This window comes from Rhincodon typus, chromosome 36 (genome assembly GCF_021869965.1).
Source record: "Rhincodon typus isolate 14 chromosome 36, sRhiTyp1.1, whole genome shotgun sequence".
Taxonomy (NCBI): Eukaryota; Metazoa; Chordata; class Chondrichthyes; order Orectolobiformes; family Rhincodontidae; genus Rhincodon; species Rhincodon typus.
Genome location: NC_063367.1, coordinates 1354622 through 1365571, shown reverse-complemented (window position 1 = coordinate 1365571; position 10950 = coordinate 1354622). Strand labels below are relative to the sequence as shown.

The 10950-nt window shown below is 41.2% G+C and overlaps 1 protein-coding gene across 1 annotated transcript in view; it reads left to right on the top strand.

Moving 5' to 3' along the window:
• Window positions 1–2047: 2047 nt before the first annotated feature.
• Window positions 2048–10950, top strand: part of cib2 (calcium and integrin binding family member 2) — a 20033-nt gene continuing 11130 nt past the window's right edge. The window contains exons 1-2 of the mRNA XM_048617272.1: window positions 2048–2062; window positions 5661–5808. Of these exons, the coding sequence (XP_048473229.1) occupies window positions 2048–2062; window positions 5661–5808 (163 nt within the window). The remainder of the gene's footprint in view (window positions 2063–5660; window positions 5809–10950) is intronic.

The window sequence follows — 10950 nt, the reverse complement described above, 5'->3', positions numbered from 1 at the left end:
TCCATGGAGTTACCCACTGAATGATCTAACTAACAGAGCCCAAGCCTAATAACAACTCAATTACAATCTTCCCTCTTGCTAAGGAACTTGCTCCAATTGGTCAAAATTGTCCAATCCCCAAATAGGACATAACCCAATGCAGGGCACACTAAAAATTCCATTGAATCAAGTTAAAAACTGTTACTTCAGGAAGAATCTTAGAGGAGTCTGAGTGATGTGAGTTCTATCAGAAGTCCAGCGAAACCTACCTCAACATTGGGAGCAATGTGCTGCATCTTTTATGCATCTGCTGAGTGACATGGCAAGTTGCTCACTGGGTATTGTGAGATGATAATTAAGAGGATTATTGCTCATTTAAAACCTTAACAATGGCACAACTTGCCTCAATTAATATTCAGCTCCTTATTTTACCAAACACACAGGCATCGAGAAATTTCAACATGAGCCAATCTTTCTCAACCACTTTCACTCCATCAAGCTTGGGCCTGAACATTTTACTACAGTCAGTGGTAACTGAACCGGCTGCTTCTCATACGAGACTGGAACCGAAGATGTACCCTTAATCATAGAATAGAATCATAAATCGTTATAGTGGAGAAGCAAGTCATTCAGCCCATCGAGTCCATACCAACCCTCTGAAGAGCAACCCAGACCCACCCTTAGCACTGTAACCATGCGTTTCCCATTGGCTAATCCACCCAGCCTGCACATCCCTGGACACTATGGGCAATTTACTCTTGCCAATCCAAGCAACCTGCACATTTTTGGACTATGGGAGGAAACCAGAGCACTTAGAGGAAACCCGTTCAGGCACATGGAGAATGTGCAAACTCCACACAGACAGTCGCCCGAGGGTACAATGGAACCTATGTCCTTCGTGCTGTGAGGCAGCAGTGCTAACCACTGAGCCATTATGCTGCCCCAAAACAAAGGTTCCCCAGGATAGGTTCTCAGTCTAGCTGAGGTCTTACACAAACTTAAGGGTTGGAGTCCAGAGCAAATTTTCTTAAAGGCTGTTTCTGCAATCACTGATATAACCATGCCAGTATTAACCTCCATTAGAACCGTGTGACCATTTAGCCTAATGTTTATTTTGATTGGTTCTAATTTGGATGTTGCAAAGCCAGATGTAGGAGGCTTTTCCAGGGCATGCACTCTCCTGGATACCAGCCTATGAATTTCTCTGACTTAATTTAGGCCTAATGGGACTCTTTTGCTGTCCTGAGTCTGCATACTGGCAGCAACTACAATGACTTGCCAGCCTGGATCCTGAAGAAAATGTTAACTATTTAGCTAAGGCTTGGCTTTGTTTTAGGGTTTTGATGTGGGCTGATCTAGAGTCCCTCTGTTCAGGATCTGTCCTTGGTGAGGCTATGCAGTTGACTTTATTCAAGTGATGTTCCCCAAGGTCGGTTGGCCTTCTGAGGATGGCCACTTCCATGAGGAAGTCCTGTAACTCATATGCTCCATATTTTAGCTAGGGAGGAAATTGCAGGGTCCTTAACAGAAACATTTGTATCGTCTATAAATATATGTGAACTGTCAGAGGACTGGAAGGTGGATAATGATGTTCCATTGTTTAAGAAAGGCTGTAAGGAGAAGCCTGTTGGGGTGATTCTGAAAAATAGGACTTACATGCATTTGGAGAGGCAAAGACTGATTAGTGATAGTCAGCATGGCTTTGTGCGAGGAAAATTGTGTCTCATAAGCTTGATTGAGTTTTTTATTGATGTAACCGAAAAGATTGATGAGGGCAGGGTGGTAGACATTGTTTACTTGGACTTTAGTAAAGCCTTTGACAAGGTTCTGCATGGCAGACCAATCAGTAAAGTTAGATCACATGGGATTCAGGGTGAGCTTGCCAATTGGATACAAAATTGGCTTAATAGTAGGTGACAGAGGGTGGTGGTGCAGGGTTGTTTTTCGGACTGGAGGCTTGTGACCAGCGGTGTTCTACAGGAATTGGTACTGGATCCCATTTTGTTTGTCATTTATATAAATGAATTGGATGAGAATATATGAGGTATGATTAGTAAGTTTGCAGCTGATGCCAAAATTAGTAGTATTGTGAACAGTGAGGAAGGTTATCTAAGATTACAAAGAGATCTTGATCAATTGGGTCAGTGGGCTGAAGAGTGGCAGGTGGAGTTTAAATTGGATAAATGTGGGTTATTGCATTTTGGTAAAACAAAGAAGGACAGGTCTTATGCAATAAGCGATAGGGCCCTGGGTAATGTTCTAGAATATAGAGACCTAGAAGTACATAGTTCTTTGAAATTTGCATCACAGGTTGACTGAGTGGTTAAGGTGTTAAGCATGCTCGCCTTCATTGCTCAGACCTTTGAGTAAAGGAGTTGGGATGTCATGTTGAGCTTGTAAAGGATATTGGTGAGGCCTCCTCTGGAGTGCTGTGTGATGTTATAGGAAAGATGTTAAACTAGAGAGAGCTCAGAAAAGATTTACCAGGATGTTGCTGGAAATGGAGAGTTTGAACATAAAAATAGACTGGAAAGGCTGTGACATTTTTCACTGGAGCGTAGAGATTGAGAGGTGACCTTATTGAGGTTTATGAAATCATGAGAGGCATAGATAACGTAAATGACAAGGGTCTTTCCCCTACGGTGGGGGGAGTTCAAAATAAGAAGACATAATTTTAAGGTGAGAGGAGAAAGATTTAAAAAGGACACGAGGACCAACTTGTTTTGCAAAGAGAGTAATTCATGTGTATGGAATGAACTGCCAGACAAAGTGATGGATGCAGGTATAATTACAATGTTTAAAAGATATTTGGATAAGTTCAGAAGTAGGAAAGGTTTGGAGGGATATGGGCCAAGCGCAGGCAGGTGGGATTAGTTTAGTTTAAGATTATGGTTGGGTTGGACTGTTTGGATCTAAGGGTCTATTTCCATACCGTAAGACTCTATGACAAAGCCAGTTGTAGCGCATGTTTGAAGTGCAGTTGGGCTTCCGCAGTGGCAGTTTCCTTCTCTAATATCCTTTAGGGAAGGACACTACCATCCTTACCTCGTCTAGCCTACAGTGACTCCAGACCCACAGCAATGTGGTTGACACTTAACTGCCCACTGGGCAATTAAGGATGGGCAATAAGTGCTGCCTAGCCAGTGATGCCCTCATCTCGTGAATGAATAAAGAGAGAAAAAAAAGGCACTTTTGCATGGTTCCGTCATTAATCCCACATACTGAATGGTCTCTCAGCATCTCATTTAGGGTTAAACCAAAGTCACATGCCTGTTGCCTTAACCTTATCAAAAATCCCTACATGGATTCCCTGGTTCTCGAACAGGTGAGTAAAACAGGTGAGTGTCTCAAAATTGGAGGAGGCTTAGGGTTGTAATATTCATTAACTAAATCTGTCAACTCTTGAAAGGTTTTAGTACTTGTTACCACAGGAAATGTTAGGCTCCTAATAACTAAAAAGGCTGTGGGTCCACAAGCTGTCAGGAGAATTACTCGTTGATTTTCATCTGCCCCAATGTTATTTGCCCAGAAAAAATAACACATTCTTTCCCCCGTATTGGGTCCAGTCTTTGATAATAGGGTCAAACAAGTCAAGCTTCCCAAATAACGGCATGATGCCACAAATGCTTACCCCAATTCAAAGATGACTGTGGTGAGTGATTTCTTCAGGAGCATATTTTTTCTCTCGTCACCACCGAAATAACTCCACAGAGGCTGGTATCCCATCACCAAGTCACTCTTTATTTACACGTGCATAGTACTTGACACTGGTCCAGATTCCTCAGAGCCAGCTCTCAGAGTGAACAGAACCTCTGACACTCCATAAGACATAGAAGCAGAAGTTAGGCCATTCAGCCCATCAAGTCTGGTCCACCATTCAATCATGGCTGATAAGTTTCTTAACCCCATTCTCCCACTTTCTCCCCGTAACCCTTGAGCGCCTTGACAATCAAGAACCTATCTACCTCTGTCTTAAATATACTCAATGACCCGGCCTCCACAGCCTTCTGTGGCAGTGAATTCCATAGATTCACCACTCTTTGGCTGAAGCCCTTTTTCCTTGTATCTGTTTATATGACACTCCTGTTTATATCTGTCAGCCGGGGCTCCCTGATTGGGCCAGGTTAACAGCTTCAAACAGGGAACTCATATTTCTATGGGTCCACCTGGCTGACCTTGTTACAATTACTATAGTGCCCATGTTTTGCCAGCGTCATGGTGAAGCAAGCAATGGGGAATGGAACTAGAAGCTTAACCTTTCAGAACAAATCCAATAGTGAATGTCATAGTGGGGCATGGGCAAGGGGGGAATATGGATCCACTGCTGGGACAGGTCCAGTGGAGGTTGTTGTGGGGAGCGTGGGGGGCTTGTGTATTGTCTGGACAAAGTGTGCTGGCCTGGCAGGTTTTACTCTGGAGCAGGCAATAAGGTGATGTGCTGGATGTTGAGGAACTGGGGAAGTGGGAGCAATATTCCATGGAGGACAATGAACACATGGAGAAGAGGAAGCTATCCTTGTGTATTACAGAGCTCAGCTGCATTGGGCACGGCAAGCCAGACAGGACCTAATTGATACCTTGTTGCAGTCAATAAGAGCAGGGTATAGTAGACCATCACGGAATGTTAAATAGTTATTGCATTTGGTTAGCATTGTGCGCATGATCTGCAGCTACCAATGTCTTTGTTTCCTGCAAATGAAAGCTCATGTTTGCTTGCCTGTCTGTGATGTTCCTTTTCTGGACTACCAGCTATCCATGCTGCAGATGTCCAGTGAGCATTGGAGACCCGGTAGCAGTGACTTAGCAAGGTTGTTTCAACAAGATGTCAGTAAGGACGGGTAAACTGTGTGACTTGGGGGTTAAACAATGGCTAGCGTGAGAGAATGGGGCTCTATGTGTGAGGGAATGTAAGCGTGCTGACTATGTGCTGTGGACAGTGTGGCTTTTGTAGCTGCTGTGCCATTAGTGAATGGCAACACTGGATTACTTGTTGGGCTGCACAGTGGCCTCTCAAAGATGATGTTGGCATAAGGAACACTGCTCTTTTGGCAGATATTGGCTGAAGGCAAGTTGTTCCAGGAACAGCATGTGATAAGATGGGAATAGAATTGAACATGAAGGACACCATAGGGTTGGGTGCATAGTGATGATTTGGTAAGATACAGTGAGCAATCTCGCCTGGCCTCTCAGTGAGGTACCCTCCAAAAAACTCAATGTGACTGATACTTAGTCAAAAATTTGTAAAATTCAGCCCTACATATTGAAGATTATGTTTTAATTACTTGCTGTGAAGGCGAATGCAGGGGTCATGTTCCTTTACTTAATTTATTTCTCCTTGAACTTACATTTTTCAGTTTTATTGCTTTCTAAAAAAGAAATCATCTGGAAGGAATTGGGCTTCTGGACATGTGGGGATTTTGAGTATATCTCACATGCTGAATGTTTTCCATCAGCCTTCACAACAAAATTAGTTGTTAGGACAATGCTGTGGGTCTGTAATGAGGAGTGAGAATGGGATATTAACCCTTGTGAAGGATTACTGTGAGGCTAGTGAGAGAAAAGAACTGGATGTTTAACCCTTTCAGAGTAAACCCAGTAAGGAATATCATGGGGGGTGTTGGGGAGAGACAAACGCGAAGTGTTTCTTTTTGTTTAAAAACTCAACATGTTTGTTTTCACAGGAGAATCCATTCAAGGAGCAAATAGTGAAGACCTTTTCGGAGGATGGTGCTGGGAATCTGAGCTTTAATGACTTTGTGGACATGTTCTCGGTGCTTAGTGAAATGGCTCCCAGAGAGCTCAAAGCTATTTATGCCTTCAAAATCTATGGTACAATAATCAGTTCCTTCATTTATTGAATGAATCGTGTGTAGAGCAGAACAAGACAGACCCAGAAACTAAAAGGGGACAATCAGAAACACAAAGCCCGAAAGTTGATTCTGGAAAGATGTAACCTTTCTTCTAGTTTAAAGTAGATTTACAATCGTCACACATTTTGTAACATTCATGCTTCAGACTCTGTTCTCACAAATAATCTCTTATAGAGTCAGTCTGAAGAAGAACTGTCTTGTCTCTCCTACAGGGAATAACATCCTGGATGAGAATTCAGCCTACCTTGGGCCAGCAGAAAATCTGGTCAACTTTAATGGCTTGACCTCATCAACTGGCTGAATTCATGACTAAAACATCTGAAGGGTTAGTGGGAAGTTGACTGCAGTGTGTGGGGACCTGGGGCAGTCAGTATTTTGCAAAATGAGTAACTCTGGAAGGAGCCCAGGGATGGAGGCCTCTTCCTGCACTTCCCCCTGAAGTACTGTGGGAGGAGGCTTATGTTCTGAGTTCACAGGACATGTCTAGAAACACAGGGACATAGAAAATAGGAGCAGGAGTAGGCCATTTAGCCTTATGAGCCTGTTTCACCATTCAATTTGATCATGTCTGATCAGCCATCTCAATACCCTGTTCTCATTTTCTCCTCGTCCTTTTTGATCCCTTTAGACCTAAGAACTATATCTAACTCCTTCTTGAAAACATTCAGTTCTTTGGCTTCAAACACTTCCGGTCTCAGAGAATTCCACTGGCCCACCACTCTCTGGGTGAAGAAATATCTCCTCATCTCAGTCCTAAATGGCCTAACCCATATCCTTAGACTGTGTTCCCTTGTTCTGAATTCCCGGTCATTGGGAACATCCTTCCTGCATTTACCCTTCTGGTCCCGTTAGAATGTTATAGGTTTTTTTGAGAGCCCCCTCATCATTTTTCTAAACTTCAGTGAATATATTCCTGACTGATCCAGTCTCACCTTACCTAGTTTGTGCTTTGTCATTATTGAACTGATTGTAAGATGACTGCCTCTAGTGAGTTTGTCATGGCAGAGGTCACATAACTGAGACAAGCCAGGAAACACATTAATGCAATTTCCATCCAAACATCTTTTTAGTGCACATAAATTTATTTTAGTTTGCACAATTGTTTTAGGCTGTGAATTAACCACTTTGTCCACTTTGCAAACAACTGATTTCCTGTTCAGTACTCCATTCCACCTCCACAAAGTGTTCATTACTGTAGTTACTCTGTTTCTTTTGGTCTCTACGCACACAATCTTTAAAGTGGTTGGATTTTGTGATGGCACACATGCAGGTTGTTGGCTTTTTATCCAACATCTGCTGGTTAGAATAATGATTCAGTTTCAAAATCTTCTCAGCTGACTTTACTGATCTACACTGTTGCCTTAAACACATCTTTCATTCAGTTGCATTTCCTGTGTCTGACAATGCAATCATGTCATTTTGCGACTTCAGCTTCAAGATTTCATTGTTTCGGCAATCAGATCCTCTCTGACTTGTATTGTCTCTTTGTCTGTCTATCAGTTGATCTGGCCTATGAAACATTGTCAATCCCTTCTGGAGGGTTTAGCTTTTGACTTATTTCTGCTGAGATGTGGAATTCTGGATTGTATATCTTGCCAAGCATCAGGCTCTCAGATTAATTTATCCTGTCAGACTGAGCATCATTCCTTCAACTTTACCTTCAAAGGTTTCATTCTTGGATTCCCATCTGTTGTAACTTCACATAGTTCCTTAAAGCTCATAATGTTTCAGGAAGCACTAGTGTCTATTTAGCACTTTGTATTAATTTGATTATCTCGCTCAGCTGTTTTCATTATAATTGTTTTCATTTTACTCCTCTAGATTTGATGTTGCCAACCTGCTCAAAGGTATTGATTGAATTGTCCAAAGCTTCATCCAACAATCTCTCTGGTGCCACAATTGATTTATCCAAATCATTGTCTTGATACCTTTGTGGTTATTACCTTTATGGTTTTTGGTCTACTTCCTAGCTAAACACTTGCATGTAGAATAGTTCAGCTTCTTGAAGATAAAGCACTGTTTCCTGATGCCTGATGCACTTTCTTTTGTCTTCTGTGATGACCACAATATTTGTAATTTGTCCAGGGACTTCGTTCTTTTTGTTGGTCCTTCTATAAATAGTTATTGCTTTTCTCCACATTTTTGCACTTGAAAGGTATAGACCGTGTTGCAACACAGTGGGTAGGTCTAAGCTGCTTATCAAGGAATGCGCAGGTCTGGGCTTTTCCCCATATCCTCTGTCCTCCTGTGTCTATGCTGTAGCTGTTGATCTGCAAGCTCAGAGCTTCTGCACATTATTTATAACTTCTTTGAGAGTTAGATACCTTTCTCTTAGCAGTTGCACTGTCATGGTAGGATCTCTCATTCCCAAAATAATTGTATCTTTGATAGGATCATCTTTCAGGTGCCTGAATTCATAAGACATGTGAGCTATGTTAATATAGTCACATATCTATCAATGGGCTCCGTTTCAATTTGAGCTGTGATATTGAACATGTACTGTTCATAAATTACGTTCGCTTGGGATTCACAGCACAAGTTTTTCAAAATTTCTGCAATCTGTTTTTTACTGTTCATTGGAAGGAGTTAGAGTGGAATTCACTGTGTAACAGACTCCTCAACTGTGATTAGAAATATCCTACTTGTAGCTGCCGTTATGGACCAGACTAAACCCCCTCAAAATATATTAAGAAGATAGTCTAGACTACTGTCTGAGGTTTTCCTTTTAGCTGACATGTATGACATGACTGGCAAAATTCAACACATCCATATATCGTCTAGGCCAATAGAAATGCATTTTGCATTTTGGCTTGAGTTTTTCTTACTCCCAAGTGATCTCCTACTGGTACCTCATGTGTTACCCGCATCACCTTCTTTCTATGACTCACCGATAATACCTTTGATGAACTTCTGCCCATTTCCCATCTGCCTGAATACATGATGGTCTCCATTTCCTCATCAAGACTTCATATTTAAGATAGTAACACTCTGGGATACACTCAGATTCTTCTGTGTAAGCTTTTTGATACAATTCCTTTTGTTTTTTCTGTTGTAATTCAGCTGGCTTCCCTGAACTAAAAAAAACCCATTTTGTCCTCCACCTGTTTCTTGTATTTTTCTCAGCCATTTGATCAAACATAGTTTCTGGTAATTGAACTTCAACTTCCTTATATTTACTCTTTGATTTTGCCTCCTGCTTCAACCTGTGGCTTTGTGACCTTGTTACCACGCAGGAAAATCCCAAAATATAACAATTCAGTTGTTTGATTTTCCATTGGCTTTTTAACCACTGTAGACATCACTCCCAGCTGTGATCCAGCTGTATCCTCACCAAGGTACTGTATTTTCAGAACAAAGAATTCTTTATTATTTCTACCACCACTTCACCACTTTTCACTGGACTCTCCAATCTCACTTTACATAACGAACACTGCTGTTCTTACTGCGAATTCCACATATTACCACCTTTTCTGGCAATACTCTGTCTGAATTACATATCTTCTCATCTCTCACTAAGGATTGACTTGCTCTTGTAGCTTTTAATTTGAAGTTACTCCTTCTGGTCCACATGAGTAAACCTTAACCACTCAGGTAAATTCTGTAAAGAGATCTAGCACTTTCTTCTCAACCAAGCCCTTGTACATTCTGGTACAGCTTTTTAGCTTCCATTGTGGCTTCCTTTACCAATTCAACAAAACTCATTGGCTTATCCTATTTCCCACATCTCTTCCCAGTGCTTTCTCTAAACCAACACTGAGACTTCACTACAGTGAAAACACCTAACTTTACTGTCTTCAATGATATCTCCTTTTCCCTTATCACCTGAGGATTTCTCTTTTCCCCAGTTTCTATCCCTCACAGATTGAAATTGATGTTGGAAGCCAAACTTTGATTTATGAACTAACTCGTAATCATCTGCCATTTTTGTTACTAATCTTAACTCTCTATTCTTCCACATGAATTGTCACAACTTCAGGAAGTGAATTTTTGAACTCTTCCAAAATAATTGTCTCTAAGAGCATCATATGCCTGATCTATTTTCAATGCTCTTGTCCATCTATCAAAGTTATTTTGTTTGATCCTTTCAAACTCAATGTAAGTGTGACCAGTTTCCCTCCTTAAATTCCTAAAACATTGTCTGTAGGCTTCTGCTACTAGCTCGTATGCGTTTAAGATGGTTTTTTTCACCTCCTCATATTCACCAGATACCTTCTCTGACAGTGATGCAAATATCTCACTACCTATCAACTTTATTTGGATCAACAAAACCCACATGGTCACCAGCCATTTCATTTGTTTAGCTATTTTCTTAAATGAAATGAAAAAGGCTTCTATGCCCTTCTTGTCGAACTTAGGCAATGCTTGGACATATTTAAACAGATCCCCACTGGGCCTTTAGCGATGATGGGATTGTTCTCCATCACTGCCTACATCAGTACTCCTACTTTTTACCTCTATCTCTGCTATTTTAAGTCAACTTTATGTGTTCAGTTCCAACCTCTGATGTTGAAAAACTCTCTTTCTCTCCTTGTTTTTTTTTTCAATTATAATTCAAACTGTGTCATTTCCTTTTCATGTTTAAGCTGCTTACATTTCTTTAGCCAAATAATCCACTGGCATCTCTGGCAATGGTATATATCGAGCTACTGCTGCAAATACCTCTCCTTTTTGCCCAACTCCAGCTTGTCTGCCAATACCAAAAGCTTTGCCTTGCTTGCTTTATGTAAAACTCCTCCCACCCCCAGGAAACTCAGTGACTGAAAAAGCCATTATTACACGAGACACACCCTATTTACCAACCGAATGCAACACCCAAAAGAGAACAGCAACACTCATCACTCACTTTCTTTGAGTCCAATAATCCTAAACCAAACCTGGAATTGGAGATTTTGATCCCAGACAAGCCTCCAACTTGTTATGGACCAGACCAAGCCCTATCCAAATAGATTAAGAAAACAGTCTCGACCCCAATTTTGTTTAATCTTTAAAGGCAAGTGTAAAGCATTGTGTTCCAGATGTAATTCAATTGGTCAAACTACCAGGCTTGAAGCAAAACACAATTTATTCTTACATCATAGTTAAAGTACAAACAAAAGAAAGA